The following is an 18,555-nucleotide window of genomic DNA, read 5'->3' as shown; positions in this document are numbered from 1 at the left end:
CTACTCTGGAGGCTGAGGCAGAGAATTGCTTGAACCCAGGAGGCGGAGGTTGCAGTGAGCCGAGATCGCGCCACTGCACTCCAGCCTGGGCGACAGAGAGAGACTCCGTCTCAAAAAAAAAAAAAAGAAGAAGAAGAAGAAGACGAAGAAAAAAACCCTACACATGTATTTAACCACTCTGCCAAGCCACGTAGCAACCTGCCTCCCCAGGAGCCAGCGATTCTACCCCAGAAGCACTAGCTCCATCTGGAGGCATTTTTTGCTTGTCACCGCCAGGAGGCGGTGCTCCTGACACCTGGTGGGTAAAGGCATTAAGTGAAATGAAACACACAAGACCCGAGTCAACGGCATCTCTCCTCTCCCCAGCCACCACGGCTCTTCCAGGTGGAGTCACTCACCCAATCACCTCGGGGGCCAGTTCCCGACGGGCCCGGGGTTCGGAGCCAGGACTAGGCCGGTGGTAAGGGAAGACCATGGCCTGGCCGTGCGCGTCCAGGCGGAAGCGCAGCGAGGTGCGCAGGATGGCGCTGAGCCGCTGCAGAAAGTCGGCGCTGGAACGCAGTAGCTCCTCCGGCGGCAGCAGCACTGTGAGCACCAGCACGCCGCGGGCCAGCAGGGCCGGCACCTCGCTGGCACAATCCAGCCCATCCCAGCCGCATTCCTCCGTGTTGCAGCCCTGGTCGCAGCGGCCGTCGGCAAAGTGGTCGGCGCAGTACTTCTCGTACACCGGGCTGGTGGGGAAGGGTGAGGAAGAGAGGCGCGGAGTCAGTGGTCAGAGGAGACGATCCCCCTCCATGCATACACACCGTAGAGTACAGAGACTCCAGACAAGGCTTGCCCAAGGGACTGGAATGTACGGACCCAAGTCAGGCTTTCTGCAAATCTTGCCATTCACTGGATAATTTTTTTTTTTTTTTGAGACGGAGTCTTGCTCTGTCGCCCAGGCCGGAATGCAGTAGCATGATCTCTCGGCTCACTGCAGCGTCCACCTCCCCGGTTCCAGCGATTCTTCCGCCTCAGCCTCCCAAGTAGCTGGGATTACGGGCATGCACCACCACGCCCGTCTAATTTTTGTATTTTTAGCAGAGACAGGGTTTTACCATGTTGGCCAGGCTGCTGTTGAACTCCTGACCTCAGGTGATCCACCCGCCTCGGCCTCCCAAAGTGCTGGGATTACAGGCATAAGTCACCGCACCCAGCCCTTGATAATATTTTTTTAAATTGATTGATTGAAATGGGGTCTTGCTCTGTTGCCCACGCTGGAGTGCAGTGGTGCAATCACAGCTCTCTGCAGTCTCAAATTATCCTGGACTCAAATTATCCTCCCTCTTCAGCCTCCCAAGTAGCTAGGACTACAAGCCCACACCACACTCCCGGCCTCACTGGCTAACTATTAATTAATCAGTAAATACTAACTGACTACCATGTGCTGGGCACTGCTGCAGGCACAAGGATAAGGCCCGGCCACAATTCCTGGTCCACGTGCAGCTGGCATTCCACTGGGTGAAGGCAGATAGTAAGGGAGATACATGAGCCAAATATACAGCATCTCCACTACTCATCAATAAAATCAAAATACAGGCTGGGTGCGGTGGCTCATGCCTGTAGTCCCAGCACTTTGAGAGGCCGAGGTGTACGGATCACCTGAGGTCAGGAGTTCTAGGCCAGCCTGGCCAACATGGTGAAAGCCCCGTCTCTACTAAAAATACAAAAATTAGTGGGACGTGGTGGCGGGCACCTGTAATCCCAGCTACTCGGGAAGCTGAGGCAGGAGAATAGCTTAAACCCAGGAGGTGGAGGTTGCAGTGAGCCAAGATCACACCACTGCACTCCAGCCTGGGCAATGGGAGAGAAATCCTGTCTGAAAAAAAAAAAAAAAAAAATATATATATATATATATACACACACACACACACACACATGCACACACATAGTACTGGATGGAATTAAATGCTAAGAAGAAAAATAAAGCAGAGGAAGGGCTGGGGGTGACCAGGGAGGTGCTCACTGAGAAGGTACCACCATTTCAGCAAAGACTTGAAGGAGGTGAGGGAGGAGCCATGTGGAGGAAGGGAAGAACCAGGCAGTAGGAACAGCTTGTGCAAAGGCCCTGATGTGGGATCAAGCCTGGGGTATCTGGGGAACAGCAGAGAGGCCAGGGTGGCTGGAACAGAGTGAGTGAGGGAGAAAGCAGGGAAGATGAGGATGTGGAGATTAAGGGGGAGGAGGGTTCCAAGCGGACAGAGAGATACGCAGAGGAACAGAAGGGGCAGGGTGTAGGGATGGACAGATGGACTGCCTAGGACAGACAGAGAGAGGGGCAGAAGAGGGGCAGAGATAGTCACGGGCACACACAGATAGCCATACAGAGAAGCAAAAAGAGTTCATGGACAGACAGATTTGGTCCAAGGATGGACAAGCAGGGGTGGAGGAAGACAGTTGGGTACACAGAGGAACAAAAGCAATTTTTTTTTTTTTTTTTTTTGGTGAAACACAGATTTATTCTCGTTGCCCAGGCTGGAGTGCAATGGCACGATCTCGGCTCACCGCATCCTCCATCTCCCAGGTTCAAGCAATTCTCCTGCCTCAGCCTCCCGAGTAGCTGGGATTACAGGCATGTGCCACCACACCCGGCTAATTTTGTATTTTTAGTAGAGACGGAGTTTCACCATGTTGCCCAAGCTGATCTCGAACTCCTGACCTCAGGTGATCCGCCCTCCTCTGCCTCCCAAAGTGCTGGGATTACAGGCGTGAGCCACTGTGCCCGGCCAATAAAAGCAATTTTTAGGACAGATGTGGTGGCTCAGGCCCATAATCCCAGCACTTCGAGAGGCTAAGCTGGGTGGATCACTTTGGGCTCAGGTGTTCAAGACTAGCCTGGACAACATGGCGAAACCCCATCTCAAAAAAAAGAAGCACAAAAGTTACCCGGGCGCGGTGGCTCACACCTGTGGTCCCAGCTCCTAGGGAGGCTGAGGTGTGAGGATTACTTGAGCCCAGGAGGTAGCGATTGCAGTGAGCCAAGATCACACCACTGCACTCCAGCCTGGGCCACACAGCAAGACCCTGTCTAAAAAAAAAAAAAAAAAGGAGCCAGGTGTGGTGGCTCACGCCTGTAATCCCAGCACTTTGGGAGGCCGAGGCAGGCGGATCACAAGGTCAGGAGTCCGCGACCAGCCTGGCCAATATGGTGAAACCCTGTCTCTACTAAAAATACAAAAAAAAAAAAAAAAAAAAGCCAGGCATGGTGGCAGGCACCTGTAGTCCCAGCTACTCGGAAGGCTGAAGCAGGAGAATCGCTTGAACCCTGGAGGCGGAGGTTGCAGTGAGCCGAGATGGAGCCACTGCACTCCAGCCTGGGCAAGAGAGTGAGACTCCGTCTCAGAAAAAAAAAAAAAAAAAAAAGGAATTCGGCTGGGCACGGTGGCTCACGCCTGTAATCCCAGAGGCTGAGGCAGGAGAACTGCTTAAACCCGGGAGGCGGAGGTTGCAGTGAGCCGAGATCACGCCACTGCACTCTAGCCTGGGCCACAGAGCAAGACTCCATCTCGGGAAAAAAATAAAATAAAATAAAAAGGAATTATTGGATGGAGAAAAGGGCAGACAAACGGGGCAGAGAAGTGCATAGGCAGATAGAAACAAGAACAAGATAGGCAGGACACATGGATGAACAGACAGACGGACAGACACGTGGGACACACCGACGGGCAGATAGGGTGCACAGAAAAACAGACGGGGCAAGTGGATGGGCAAGTGGAAAGAGAGGCAGGGCCCATGGACAAACACACTGGGATGGATGCATAGACAGACGGATCGATCGGGTGGATGGGCTCACTTGCAAGTGCGCTCGCGGCCACCGGCGTGGCAGTCGAAGTTGTCGTAGAGGCAGGCGGGCGAGCTGCAGGCGGGGTCGCAGCGGCTGTTGTTGAAGAGGCGCCAGCACTGCAGCGCCTCGCACTGCCGCCAGGGGTCGCCCACGCTCAGCGAGCAGTCGCCGCCGTCCCAGCCGCAGCCCGGGCTGTTGCACTCGCGGTCGCAGCGCTGGTCTCCACGCTTGGCCTGGCAGGCGGCGCGCGGGCACCGCGGCTCCTCCGCGACCTCGGGTGCCACGGCGGGCGCCTCGCAGCGCGGCCCGGTCCAGCCGTGCGCGCAAGCGCAGCGGAAGAAGGGCGCGAGCGGCGCGGGGCGGCAGGAGCCCCCGTGGAGACAGGGGGCCGCCACGCAGCTGGCGTTGCTGGCCCCCGGCGGCGACCCCGGGAAGCTGCGGCAGGAGAGTCCCGATAACCCTGGGGGGCAGGCGCAGCGCGGCCCGCGGGGCGTCTGCTGGCATGGGACGCCCACCGGGCACTGCAGCTCCCGGCAGGAGCGCGCCACCCGCTCGCAACGCGGACCCCAGAACGGCTGGGGTCGGGTTTGGGGAGGGAGGAAAAAAAGTGAGGGTGGAGAGTGGAGGGAAGGAGGAGAAGAAATGGAGGAGTGGGGAAAAGAAGAGTCAAGGGGAGAGAGGGGGAAGAGAAGAGGTCAAGACTAAGGTTGAGACCCCCCCCAACCTCCCCATGTCCCACCCAACCTCTCCCCTTTCCACAGTGGAGACCCCACCTGGCAGATAAGCCCTGTCATCCCAGGAGGCCACGCCCCCCAATCACCATCCTCACCCCCTTTTCCCTTCAAACCTCCAGGAAATGTCGGGGCAGGGGGTTGTTCCTTTGTTTTTTGAGACGGAGTGTCAGTCGCCAGGCTGGAGTGCAATGGCGCGATGGCTCACTGCAACCTCCGCCTCCTGGGTTCAAGTGATTCTCCTGCCTCAGCCTCCCGAGTAGCTGGGATTACAGGCGGCTGCCACTACGCCCGGCTAATTTTTATATTTTTAGTAGAGACTGGGTTTCACCAGTTGCCCAGGTTAGTCTCGAACTCCTGGCCTCAAACTCCTGGCCTCAAGTGATCCTTCCGCCTCGGCCTCCCAACGTGCTGGGATTACAGGTGTGAGCTACCACACCTGGCGGAAATGTCAGCATTTTCCAGAAACTCCCTTCCCTCCGATGTCTCCCCTAAAGCCACATCCTCCTCCTAGACGCCACGCCCCTACTACTCCAGAGGCCACGCCCCTACTCCTCCTCCAAAGGCCGCCGCCCACACCTACCTGGGCACAGTGACAGGTGAAGGTCAGCCCACCCCCAGGACCCGGGCTAGGACGGCACTGGCCTCCATGCTGGCATGGCTGGGACTCGCAGGGAGACAGGACAGTCTGACAGCGAGGACCTGAGTGAGCAGGAGCATGTAGATCAGCCACAATGGGGGAATGATAGGCGGGGTCCCAGGCCAGCCCCTTCGCCAACGCTTACCTGAGAAGCCAGCGTGACAAAGACAACGGAAACCTCCGCCTGGGTCCTGCAGGCAGTCCCGGGTGTGTGCCGCGTGGCAGGCACCTGAGCGACACTCATTGATGTCTGCCTCGCAGCGCAAACCAGTGTATCCTGGGGGACAGGTGCAGCGGAAACCGCCCACCAGGTCCACGCAGGTGCCATTGTGTAGGCACCGGGGCCCTGAGTCCAGGGGTGGGCCTAGGCCGCAGTCATCCTCATTAATCTCGCAGAGCACGCCTGGGGGAAGAAACAAGGGGTGGTCAAGAGGGAATGAAGACAGCCTCTCATCCTGTCCCCCCAACCCTGGCCCTGGCATACCCAGCGTTCCTGGGGGACAGGAGCAGAGATAGCGGGCCACGAGGTCAATGCATGAACCCCCGTGCTGGCAGGGCTGGGAGGCACATTCGTCCACGTCGTCCTCACAGTTATCACCATTGTAGCCAGGAAGACACTTCAGTGGGGTAAGAGAGAGACCCACTCAGCTTAGTGGGACACAGAGACACCTGGACATACCCATGAAGACGCAAAGAACCCCAGCACAAAAGGACACACACAGATGTTCAGCGCACTACCAGTAGGTAATCCCAGCACTTTGGGAGGCCGAGGTAGGCAGATCACCTGAGATCAGGAGTTCGAGACCAGCCTGGCCAACATGGTGAAACCTCGTCTCTACGAAAAATACAAAAATTAGCTGGGCGTGGTGGTGGGCGCCTGTACTCCCAGCTATAACGAGAGGCTGAGGCAGAAGAATCACCTGAACCCGGGAGGCAAAGATTGCAGTGAGCCGAGATCGCGCCACTGCACTCGTCTGGGTGACAGAGTGAGAACCTGTCTCAAACAAACAAACACACAAACAAACAAGAACACCCGAGATCTACCCAGAGTAACACCCACAGATACACCAAGAGCCACAGAAGCAAAAACTCAGATCTATCGAGAGACATACCCATACCAAGCCACAGATGCACAGAAACGTGTGCCCAGACACACCCAAGCATGCCCACCTCCTCTTCCCTCTCCTGGGGAGCACCCCCTTACCTCACACATGTAGCCCCCCATATAGCCACGGCAGGTCCCCCCATGCTGGCAGGGCTGGGCCAAGCAGGGGTCCACCTCCTGCTCACAGTGGCTACCAGTACGGCCCTCTGGGCACACGCAGTAGTGGGAGCTGTCTTCATCCACACACTGCCCACCCGCCTGACACAGCTGCTCCAGCCGCACCCCTGCAAAGAGAGTGGCACAGGAGCAGAGGTAACCCCATACACCCCCCTTCTGCCTCCATCACACACATCATTCAACATCCTTGGTGGAATAAGTCCCCAGGATCGCACCCACACTCCATCAGGTTGTCACACATCCCCCCATCAGGCAAGGTCTCATCACTGACATACACACACATGCCTTCAATGCTCACAGCAGCTCGGTCACACCCTGTAGCACACACACCATCCCTGCTGTCTCACAGTGACAGACACACACCATCCCGGCCAGTTGTCACATGCTCACACACCCACACCACTCAGCCACACAGCCCATCATGCCCCATAGGCTCTATGACACCCCCATTCGGCTCACACTAGCAGGAGGTACGTGCATGAGCCCCTTCCCGAGGCCCCACACGCCCGCCCGCGTGCTCCCACTCACCGATCTGGGCTGCGGCCTCCCTGCAGGGCAAGCTTCGGATGTCACAGAGGCGTCCGCTCCATCCAGGGGGACAAAGGCAATAGGCTCCAGTCTGGACGCAGCGACCCCCGTTTTGACAAGGCTGGCGGCTGCACCAATCCACCAGCATCTGGAGGGGAAGCACTCAGAGTCAGTACTCGGGGGTGAGGGGTAGTCTGGGAGAAACTGTGTCCCGACTTGGTTTCTCCCTCCTAGGATCCCAGGCAGGCCCCTCCCCCAGGTCCCCAGTAACTCCACCCACCTGGCACTGTGGGCCCGTGAAGCTCTCGGGGCAGGTGCAGCGGAAGCCAGGGTGGGCGGCGCTGCAGACGCCCCCGTGCAGGCAGGGCCGCGAGAGGCAGGGGTCTGCCTCATGTTGGCAGTGGGCTCCTGTGTAGCCGGGACGGCACAGGCAGCTGAACGAGTTCACGCCGTCCACGCAGGTCCCGCCATTGAAGCAGGAGCTGGAGGGGAAGGAGTGGGAGGGAGGATCAGGCTCCGCCCCCTCACAGGCCCTGCCCTCCTTCCAGAGTCCCGCTGGAAGCGCTGAGTCCCGCTGGTAGCGCTGGGGACATCCCACTCGCTGACCCTTATCTCCGTAAGAAGCTGCAGCCCCAGCAGAAGCCAACCAGATCCCTTAGCCCCAATTCACCAGGGACTTCAGCCCTAAGGTGAGAGCCACCTGGAGGCCATGCCCTCTCAGGCACCAGAGACTCCAAGGTGGTCTCCAAACAGACGCCTTGCTCCTTCCCTGGCCCTGCCCCATCAGTCATCAGAGTCTGCAGTGGGTACCAAGCTGAGGACTCCCCCAAGTCCTTGCTGTCCCCACTTCGTCCCAGGTCCCAGGCCCCATCCCAAGCCAGAATCCCTGCGCTCCAAGCAGAGGCCCCGCCCACCTGGGGCTGCAGTCGGGCAGGTCCTGTTCGCAGTGGAAGCCTCCGTAGCCCGGCGGGCAGGTGCAGGTGAAGGAGGCCACGTGGTCGGTGCAGGTGCCCGGGCCGCAGGGGTTGCTCAGGCACTCGTCCACGTCGCGGGCGCATCGCGGGCCAGCGAAACCAGGGAGGCAGGAGCAGGAAAAGGAGCCCACGCCGTCTTGGCACGAGCCACCGTTCAGGCATGGGTCTGCGGACAGGAGGAAGGCGGTCTGGTCACCTACCTTGCCCGCATTAGCCCAGTCTGACTGGGATATGCCTTGGATTGAGAAGAATTCAGGAGGAAACCAGGTTCAACTGGGATGGGGTGCATTTGGTCAGAGGAATCTAAATCCATCCCCTTCTGTGGCCTCGTCCCCTCCTTTATCTGGAAACCTCACCTATGTGGCAAGGGCAGGATGTTGGGAAAACCAAAAGGTCCCTTTAAGCTGCCAAGCAAATGCTGCTAATTGTGCCTGATCTAATTCCTGTGCTTGGGACAGGCCAAAGACAGTGGCCATTAGCCACATGTGGCTACTGAGTCCTTGAAATTGTGACTAAATGGAGATGTGCTATAAATGTAAAATACACACTGGGTTTCAGCTTTTGAAGACTTGGTATGAAAAAAAATAGGCTGGGCATGGTGGCACACACTTGTAATCCCAGCACTTTGGGAGGCCGAGGTGGGCAGATCACTTGAGCTCAGGAGTTCGAGACCAACCTGGAAAACATGGCAAGACCCCATTTCTATAAAAAATACAAAAATTAGCTGGGCGTGGTGGTGCACAGCTATAGTCCCAGCTACTGGGGAGGCTGAGATGGGAGGATCACTTAAGCCTAGGAGGTCAAGGCTGCAGTGAGTTATGATCGCACCACTGCACTCCAGTCTGGGTGACAGAGTGAGACCTTGTCTCAAAAAAAAAAAAAGGAAAAAATATAAAATATCTCATTAACAATTTTATACTGATTACATGTTGAAATGATATGTTAATATATTGGGTTAAATAAAATAGATTATATACAGTTATTTATGTATTTTTATTTTTACTTTTTGTTTTGAGATGGAGTTTCACTCTTGTTGCCCAGGCTGGAGTGCAATGGCACGATCTCAGCTCACCACAACCTCCGCCTCCTGGGTTCAAGTGATTCTCCTACCTCAGCCTCCTGAGTAGCTGGGATTATAGGCACGTGCCACCACGCCCTGCTAATTTTGTATTTTTAGTAGAGATGGGGTTTCTCCATGTTGGTCAGCCTGGTCTCGAACTTCTGACCTCAGGTGATCCACCTGCCTCAGCCTCCCAAAGTGCTGGGATTACAGGTGTGAGCTACCGTGTCCAGCCAATTATATACATTCAATAAATTAAATTTAAATATATTAAATTTGGCCAGGCACAGTGGCAGCAGTTTGAGAGGCCAAGGCAGGAGGATGGCTTGAGGCCAGGAGTTTGAGACCAGCCTAGACACACAGCGAGACCCCATCTCTACAGAATAAAATAAAAATATTAGCTAGGCATGGTAGTGAGTGCCTGTAATCCTAGCTAGTCAGGAGGTTAAGACAGGAGGAATGCCTCAGCCCAGGAGTTCGAGACTGCACTGAGCCAAGATTGCACCACTGCACTCCAGCCTGGGCGACAGAGCCTCACTCTGAATAAATAATAAATAAATAAATATAAAATATTAACTTTAATATCTCCCATTTCTGTTTATTTTTTAATGTGGCTACTAGAAAATTTAAAATTGCATATGTGGCTTGTGTTATTTATCTGTTCGGCAGCGCCCCTGGGGAACCCTCTGGGGGGCCTTTTGTTTGTTTGTTTGTTTGTTTCTTTGTTTTTGAGACGGAGTTTCGCCTTGTTGCACAGGCTGCAGTACAATGACACGATCTCGGCTCACCGCAACCTCCACCTCCAAGGTTCAAGTGATTCTCCTGCCTCAGCCTCCCAAGTAGCTGGGATTACAGGCATGCACATGCACCACCATGCCCTGCTAATTTTGTATTTTTAGTAGAGATGTGGTTTCTCCATGTTGGTCAGGCTGGTCTCGCACTCCTGACCTCAGGCCTCCCAAAGTGCTGGGATTACAGGTGTGAGCCACCTCGCCCGGCCTCTGGGGGGCCTTTTATCTCATACTTTGCACACGATATTAACTCGCTTGCTCTCAAAGACAGTGCACTCAGGCCGGGTGTGGTTGCTCACGCCTGTAATCCCAGCACTTTGGGAGGTGGAGACAGGTAGATAGCTTGAGCCCAGGAACTGGAGACCACCATGGGCAACATGGTGAAACTCCGTGTCTACAAAAGACACAAAATATTAGCTGGGCGTGGTGGTGCATGCCTATAGTCCCAGCCACTAGGGAGGCTGAGGTGCTTGAGCCCAGAAGGCAGAGGTTGCAGTGAGCCATGATTGCACCACTGCACTCCAGCGACAGAGCTAAGACTCTGTCTCAAAAAAAAAAAAAAAAAAAAAAAAGAGGCAGCACACAGACTCCAAGGTTCTAAGCCCAGCTCATTCCCTAACTTGTTCCATGGCCTTGGGCAAGAAGTCACTCAACCTTCTCGGGCCTCAGTTTCCATATAAATAAAATGGGAAAAGTAAGATAACTGTGAAGATGAAATGACAGCACAGTGCCAGGCACACAGTTCAAGCTTAATGACTGTGTTCCCCAGAGCAGCACCCCCAAGAGCTCCCCTGCACTCACTGGGGTCACAATCATTGATGTCCTGATCGCAGGAAGGGCCAGTGTACCCTCCATGGCAGGTGCAGCTGAAACTCCCTGCCAGGTTGGTGCAGATACCATGAGGGCCACAGGGTGCGGGGCCAGCACACTCGTCCACATCCTGCTGGCATCGTGGGCCTGGGGGTGGGGAGCAAGGTTACACCTAGGGTTACAGGGTACAGAGCAGGGTCCCAGGGACCTGGGGCTCAGGAAGAACCTGCAGGCCGAGATGGGTGAAGGCAAAATAAACCATGCTGTCATTCGCGTCTGGGCATTTTGCACATGCAGTTTCAGAATGGCCATCTCCCTGTCTCAGTAGGTGGCAAATACCTACTATGAGGTCTGCTCCTCCAGGAAGCTGTACCCCAAACCCCGCCCTAAGTCCCAGCATCTCTAGCCCCATAGCCCTTCCTCTTCCAAGGGCTGACCCACACAGGCTGCATATCTGTGTCCAGCTCTGTCCTTCCCAGAAGGAAGCCCCTCTCAAAGGCAGGGCTGGGGATGGGTCCCCCTCTGGATCCCCAGCATCATCCCTGATAGGGTAGGGGGCAGAGGAGATGGAGAGGAGGAGGGGAGATAAGCAGGTGGCATACCTTGCCAGCCCTGGGGGCAGGAGCAGACAAGCAGCTGGCCAGGGGCAGACTCACAGCGGCCCCCATGCTCACAGGGGTTCGGGGTGCAGGGGGAGAGGAGCTCACATTGACGTCCTGTGGGGGGTGGAAGAGAGGGAAGCAGAGATAGCCGTGAAGGACTCCCTGATCCCATCTCCCCCCACTTTCCCCAACCCCGGGGTCTCCATCTCAATACCGACCTCCCAAGCTCCTGGAGGGAAATGATTGAAAGCAAAAAAGAAGCTAATATAGGGGGAGGAGAGAGTAGGGGAGGAGAGAGATGAGAAGGCCGATGGTGTTGGTGGGGCTGCGGAGGGAAGGTGAGGTACACACCCTGGACACCAGGGGGGCAGGTGCAGTGGAAACCCATTCCATCACTGCTGCACGTCCCGCCGGCCTGGCAGGGCTGGGACTCACAGGCATCTTGGGCCAGGCTCTGGCTGCAGCGGGGGCCACTCCAGCCAGGCTCACACACACAGCGGAACCTGGCAGGGGAAGGTAGTCAGGCCAGGGAGGTGGGCCAGGGAGAGGGGGCGGTGTCTGAGGTTGAGAAGGGACCTCACCCGCCAGGTGCATCATAGCAGATGCCGTGACTGCAGGGCTCATGGGCACAAGGATGGCTCGGGGGGAGGCAGAGTGGGGGCAAGGAGCCGGGCGGGCAGAGGCAGCGGAAGCCGTTTTCCCCATCCACACAGGAACCTCCCTCGCCGCACGGGCTGGAAGCACACTCATTGATCTCCACGTTACAAAGGGGCCCTGGGGAGTACACAAGCAATCTCATCTCAGAACAAAGCCAGCAGGGACAACCAGGGAGGGACGACCTGACCCCACTTAGCACACCCACACCCCCAAGCAAGGACCTCTTTTTCATAATGCATCAGCTCCTGTGCAAATTAGGACACCCACCTCCTCAACCAAGAGCTGCCTTGCCCCAGATCATTCTGGTCCCCAAACTTCCATGGAGTCCCTTTCTTTTTCTTTTCTTCTTCTTCTTATTTTTTGAGATAGGGTCTCACTCTGTCACCCAGGCTGGACTGCAGTGGCGTGGTCATAGCTCACCACAGCCTCCACCTCCTGGGCTCAAGCGATCCTCCCATCTCAGCCTCCCGAGTGGCTGGGACTACAGTTGTGCACCACCACGTCCGGCTAATTGTGTGTGCGTGTGTGTGTGTGTATTTATCTACTTATTGACTAATCTGGCTTTGGGAGTGTGTTTATTTTTTGTAGAGACAGGGTTTCATTATGTTGCCCAGGCTAGTCTGGAACTCCTGGGCTCAAGTGATCCTCATGTCTCAGCCTCCCAAAGTGCTGGGGGATTACGGACATGAGCCAACACACCTAGCAAAGTCACATTCATTTCCACTAAGGATTACTTTAGCCCCATTCAGAAATAACCTAGTCACTGAGTTTGGACACTTTCATCTATGTTCCAGAATAATCTTTTTTTGTTTGTTTTGTGCATGCGTGTGTGTGTGTGTGTGTGTGTGTGTGTGTGTGTGTGTGTGTGTGTGTTTGAAATGAAGTCTCACTCTTTCGCCCAGACAGGAGCACAGTGGCACAATCTTGGCTCACTGCCACCTCTGCCTCCTGGGTTCAAGCAATTCTCCTGCCTCAGCCTCCCGAGTAGCTGGAACTACAGGCGCCCACCACCACACCCGGCTAATTTTTGTATTTTTAGTAGAGACAGGGCTTCTCGATGTTGGCCACGCTGGTCTGGAACTCCTGGCCTCAAGTGAGCCACCTGCTTTGGCCTCCCAGAGCGCTGGGATTACAGGCGTGAGCCACCGCGCCTGGCCTCCAGAATAATCTCTAAACAACCTTATGCCAATGAGACAGCACAGACTCAAGGCAAAGCATGGACAACCTCGTTGGACAAGAGTCTGCAAAGATACGGGCAAAACAGGCCCACAGAGACGAGTGACTTTACCCTCGATCTAAGGACCCCCTTTCCATGGCAGCCACTTGCCCACCTGTGAAGCCAGGTTGGCAGACACAGTCGTAGCGGTTGATACCATCACGGCAGACTCCAAAGGTGCAGGGGTTGCTGGCACAGTCGTCAATGTTCACTTCGCAGTTCACACCTGGGGGCCAGGAACATGGCATGGAGTGGCCACCACTGTGCCCCACTGGTTGCACTATTCCCAAACCCTCTGTGCCCCTCCAGGTGTGCTGTTTCTGCCCCAGCCCCTGGTCCCACCTGTGGTCCCAGAAGGGCAGCGGCAGAGGTACTTGTCCACGAGGTCTAGGCATTTGCCGCCATGGCGGCAGGGCTGGCTGCGGCATTCGTCCACCTGGCTCTCGCAGCGTGTGCCCGTGTAGCCAGGGGCACAGGCACATGAGAAGCTGGCGATGCCATCCACACAGCGACCATGGTGGCATGGGTCAGGGGAGCAGTCATCCACGTTGTGCTCACACAGCGTGCCCTCAAAGCCTGTGGGGCCAAGAGGGTCAGGCTCCGCCCACTTGCCAGGGGCCTGCCCACAGGTGAGGCCTCGGACCAGTCCTGGTTCAGCTCTATCTGAGGCCCTGCCCATCAAGCTGTCAGGAGGTGGGCTCAATACAGGCCCCACCCCCCCCACTTCCACTCCACCCCGCTACAAGCTCCAGAATTTGTCCCTAGCCAAGACTCTCCCACAGTTAAATCCCACCCCCAGCTATGGCCCCACCTCCAGCCCTGTTTCTGCCCCACCCTCCACTGGAGATGGGAGCACATGGCAGGTGCCAGGGGAAGGTATTGGGCCCTCCCCATTCAGTTACACGCACCCTGTGCCCAGCCCAACCCTTTGGCTCCACACGTAGCCTTATGTCAGTCTATATGCATTATTGGCTCCACCCCCCAACTCTGTCACTGGGTCCCGCCTTGCTACAACCCCACCCCCAAGCTCTCCCCAAGTCTGTTATTGGCCCTGTCGCCCACAAGCCCCGCCTCCTGATTCTTGTCGGACTGTCATTGGCCCGCCTCACCCTCGGCACAGCGGCACTCGTAGCCATCGGGCTGGTCCACGCACTTGGCGCCATTCCTGCAGGGCGTGCTGGCGCATTCGTCCACGTCCAGCTGACACGTGGAGCCGCTGAAGCCTGGGGTGGGGAGTGGGATGAGCAGAGGCCCAGAAAGGGTGAGAGCAGTACACCTCTCTCCAGCCCCGCCTTGTTTGGGTGGAAAAACCCATTTACTTGGATTTAAATTAACTTCAATGTGTTTCATAACATATGGTTTCTATTGTAAGTTATCCACTAACGTGGTTTTATAGGTTCCCACCCTGGAGTTTTTGCCCCTTCCCAGACATGTCTTTTCGGGCTCCCTCTCCCGAGGTCCTCACCCGAGGGGCAGGTGCAGCTGAAGCCATTGACTCGGTCCTTGCAGACCCCACCGTTGACACAGGGGCTACTCTGACACTCATCAATGTCCACCTCACAATAGGTTCCTGTGAAGCCTGGGGCAGGGAATAGGGCTTAGGAAAGCGGGGGCTACCCTATGGTGTGAACGGGGTGCAAGGAAGGAGGTACTTCCCTTCCTACTCATCGACAAATCCCCCGAGCCTTCGTCCCCATCTCCACACTCCCAGCCCAACTTTAATTTTCAGCCACAGGCTGGACTGTCACCCAGCTGTGGTCCCAACTGGCCCAAGGCTCATGGGTGTCCGCAGAGGCCTTGCCTTCAAACCCCTCCTTCTCTCCCCAGTCCTCAGACTAAGCCCTTTCCCCAGTCCCCAGCCCCAGCCCCAGGGCCCCCCATAGCCTTTGCCCAGGCTTACTGCAAGACTGTCTGCAGGCTTCACCTTGACCTCACAGCAGCCCCAACTCTGCCTCTCTATCCCCAACCCCTTCCCGAGTGGGTCCTAAGGCCAAGAATCCTCCCAGCCCACCTGAGGTTCTACTGACTCCATTTGACCAAGCCCCCAGAATCACACAGGATTCCCTTCTGGCCCTGACCTCACCTCCTTCCAGGCTTCAGTCTTTAAGGGTCCCTCCCACTCCAAACCTACTTCCACCCCATTCTGCTCAGCTCCCTATCTGTGGGCTTCTCTGGCCCCGCCCCCCGCCTCAGGACCCACCCAGGCCACGCCCACCACCCACCTGCCATACAGATACAGGTGAACTGGCCTATGCGGTCAAGGCACGTGGCCTGGTTTCGGCAGGGCCCCGACAGACACTCGTTGACATCGGTCTCACAGCGAGGTCCAGTGTAGCCACGGCCGCACTGGCACAGGAAGGAGCCCTGCGTGTTCACGCACCTGCCCAAGTGCTCGCAGGGGTTGGCGCCTGCGGGATGGAGTGTGATCAGTGTGGGCATGGCTGGCTGGGACCCCCTCCTCTCCCCTCTTTCCCAGCCCATTCACAGACGATGGAGCTCCCCTCACCGATAGAGCACTCGTCCACATCCTGGTCACACGCCCCACCAGTGAAGCCGGGAGGACAGGTGCAAATGGCCCGGCCGTTCACCGGATTTGTGTCACAGATAGCATCCTCGTGGCAGGGGTTGCTGACACAGGCGTCATCCAGGTGACACAAGAGGCCTGGGAAGTGGTAGGCAGAAGTCATAGGCAGATCTTCCTGCTCTGCCCAAAAGACCCACACCCCTTGAGTATTGTTTTGTTGTTGTTGTTTTGTTTTGTTTTTTGAGACAAAGTTTCGTTCTTGTTGCCCAAGCTGGAGTACAATAGCGCAATCTCGGCTCACTGCAGCCTCCACCTCCCGGGTTCAAGCGATTCACCTGCTCAGCCTCCCGAATAGCTGGGATTACAAGCATGTGCCACCACGCCCGGCTAATTTTTTGTATTTTTAGTAGAAATGGGGTTTCACCAAGTTAGCCAGGCTGGTCTCAAACTCCTGACCTCAGGTGATCTGCCTGCCTCAGCCTCCCAAAGTGCTGGGATTACAGGCATGAGCCACCAAGCCCGGCCTGTTGTTGTTTTTATTAAGCCTAAACAGTATTTAGTAGCTGCTTGTTTTATCCATTTATTATGAGAACTGTCAAACATACAGAAAAGTTGACCATTCATATACCCACCACCTAGATTCAACTATTGTTAGCTTAATCTACCAATCTTTTTTTTCTAAACCATTTAAAAATAAATTGCAGACCAGGCACAGTGGCTCACGTCTATAATCCCAGCACTTTGGGAGGCCAAGGTGAGTTCAAGAGTTCAAGACCGGCCAGGCGCGGTGGCTCACGCTTGTAATCCCAGCACTTTGGGAGGCCGAGGCGGGCGGATCACGAGGTCAGGAGATCGAGACCACGGTGAAACCTCGTCTCTACTAAAAATACAAAAAATTAGCCGGGCATGGTGGCGGGCACCTGTAGTGCCAGCTACTTGGAGAGGCTGAGGCAGGAGAATGGTGTGAACTTGGGAGGCGGAGCTTGCAGTAGCCGAGATTGTGCCACTGCACTCCAACCTGGGCGACAGAACGAGACTCCGTCTCAAAAAAAAAAAAAAAAAAGAGTTCAAGACCAGCCTGGGCAATATAGCGAGACCCGTCTCTACAAAAAATACAAAGCTTAGCCGGGCATGGTGGCGCACGCCTGTAATCCCAGCTACTTGGGGGACTGAGGTGGGAGGATCACTTGAGCCCAGGAAGTCGAGGCTGCAGTGAGCTGAGATCATGCCACTGTACTCCAACCTGGGTGACAAAGTGAGACTCTGTCTCAAAAATAAAATAAAATAAATTGCAAACATCCACATATTGTTTTAAAACCTTTTGACTCTTCTGATTACAAAAGGGTCCTACACTCCAGCCTTTGCTTCTGTAATACCCTCTGCCATGTATGCCCTCTTTCTATATCCATGTTCCCCTCCTAAACATGTTCTCTGATCTTTGCCACTTCCAAAGGTAACTCCCAGGAGTTTCCCCTTCCAATGGCTTCTGCCCTGAGCCATGCATCAATGCAATGTCAGCCTCCTCCCAAGCCTCTCCCAGGCTTACACTTCCCCTCTAAAGCTGCCTCCAGCATAATCTTTTTCTCTCTCTTTTTCTTTATACACGGTCTTACACTGTCTCCCAGGCTGGAATGCAGTGGCTCAATCTCAGCTCACTGCAACCTCCACCTTCTGGGCTCAAGCCATCCTTCAACCTTAGCATCTAGAGTAGCTGGGACTACAGGCATGCACTACCATGCCCAGCTAATTTTTTGTATTTTTGGTAGAGATAGGGTTTTGCCATGTTGCCCAGGCTGGTCTCAAACTGCTGAGCTCAAGCAATCCACCCGCCTGGGCCTCACAATGTGTTGGGGTTACAGGCGTGAGCCACCACACCCAGCCTACCAAGTTTTTGTAGAGATGAGGTCTCACTATGTTGTCCAGGCTGGTCTCAAAGTCCTGGGCCTAAGCGATCCTCCCATCTTGGCCTCCCAAAGCGCTGGGATTACAGGCATGAGCCACTGTGCCCAGCCTAGCATAATCTTTTTATTATTTTTTTTTAATTTGAGAAGGAGTCTCACTCTGTCACCCAGGCTGGAGTGCAGTGGCACGATCTTGGCTCACTGCAATCTCCACCTCCTGGGTTCAAGCTAGTCTCGTGCCTTAGCCTCCTGAGAAACTGTGACTACAGGTGCTCGCCACCACGCGCAGCTAATTTTTGTGTTTTTAGTAGAGATGGGGTTTCACCATATTAACCAGGCTGGTCTCAAACTCCTGACCCCAGTGATCCGCCCGCCTGGGCCTCCCAAAGTGCTATGATTACAGGTATGAGCCACTCCGCCCAGCCTAGCATAATCTTTCTAACACTCAAGTTAAACTTCTTATTTGCCCCCCACTAAAAACCATCCATGGCTCCCTGCAGAGAAAACAGCCACTCACCAGTCTTGCCCATGGGGCAGGCACAGTAGAAAGAAGCCACACGGTCATGGCAGGTGGCCCCATGGAAGCACACGGCTGTGGCACAGTCATCGATATTCTGACTGCAGCTCTCGCCTGTCCAGCCATTGACACACACGCAGCTATGGCCACCCAGCGTGTTAAAGCAGGTACCCCCATTGTGGCAGGCGTTGGGCTGCAGCTGACACTCATCCACGTCCTCCGTGCAGAACTGGCCTGTGGCACACAGATGCAGCAGTCCAGCCACCTGGCGCATGTCCACCCGAGGCCTGCCTCCCCGCTCCCTCTGGCCACAGTGCCCACCTGTCCACTCAGGAGGGCACTGGCAGTTATAGGTGTTGACGCCATCCACGCATGTCCCTCCATTGAGACATCGGTGTCCTGGACAGTCGTCCACGTTCACTTCACAATTCTGACCCTCAAACCCTAGCAGGAAAGGGGGCAAGGATGGTCACCGCCGGGCTGGCCTGCTGTCCCC

The 18,555-nt window shown here is 55.7% G+C and overlaps 1 protein-coding gene across 1 annotated transcript in view; it reads right to left on the bottom strand.

The window, feature by feature from the left end:
- NOTCH3 (notch receptor 3) overlaps window positions 1-18,555 on the bottom strand; it is a 40,617-nt gene that overhangs the window by 12,966 nt on the left and 9,096 nt on the right. The window contains exons 5-25 of the mRNA XM_030820578.1: window positions 18,381-18,503; window positions 18,060-18,293; window positions 15,624-15,779; window positions 15,340-15,525; window positions 14,583-14,696; window positions 14,227-14,340; window positions 13,460-13,693; window positions 13,233-13,343; window positions 11,826-12,018; window positions 11,596-11,747; window positions 11,245-11,358; window positions 10,634-10,789; window positions 7,922-8,147; window positions 7,288-7,489; window positions 7,008-7,155; window positions 6,402-6,586; window positions 5,682-5,814; window positions 5,343-5,600; window positions 5,141-5,259; window positions 3,836-4,401; window positions 399-731 (exon numbers count right to left, since the gene is read on the bottom strand). Coding sequence (XP_030676438.1) covers window positions 399-731; window positions 3,836-4,401; window positions 5,141-5,259; window positions 5,343-5,600; window positions 5,682-5,814; window positions 6,402-6,586; window positions 7,008-7,155; window positions 7,288-7,489; window positions 7,922-8,147; window positions 10,634-10,789; window positions 11,245-11,358; window positions 11,596-11,747; window positions 11,826-12,018; window positions 13,233-13,343; window positions 13,460-13,693; window positions 14,227-14,340; window positions 14,583-14,696; window positions 15,340-15,525; window positions 15,624-15,779; window positions 18,060-18,293; window positions 18,381-18,503 — 4,057 coding nt within the window. The remainder of the gene's footprint in view (window positions 1-398; window positions 732-3,835; window positions 4,402-5,140; window positions 5,260-5,342; window positions 5,601-5,681; window positions 5,815-6,401; window positions 6,587-7,007; window positions 7,156-7,287; window positions 7,490-7,921; window positions 8,148-10,633; window positions 10,790-11,244; window positions 11,359-11,595; window positions 11,748-11,825; window positions 12,019-13,232; window positions 13,344-13,459; window positions 13,694-14,226; window positions 14,341-14,582; window positions 14,697-15,339; window positions 15,526-15,623; window positions 15,780-18,059; window positions 18,294-18,380; window positions 18,504-18,555) is intronic.

This window comes from Nomascus leucogenys, chromosome 10, assembly GCF_006542625.1.
Source record: "Nomascus leucogenys isolate Asia chromosome 10, Asia_NLE_v1, whole genome shotgun sequence".
Lineage (NCBI taxonomy): Eukaryota > Metazoa > Chordata > Mammalia > Primates > Hylobatidae > Nomascus > Nomascus leucogenys.
The sequence above is the reverse complement of the archived record's forward strand: the minus strand, read 5'-3'. Positions and strand labels throughout refer to the sequence as shown.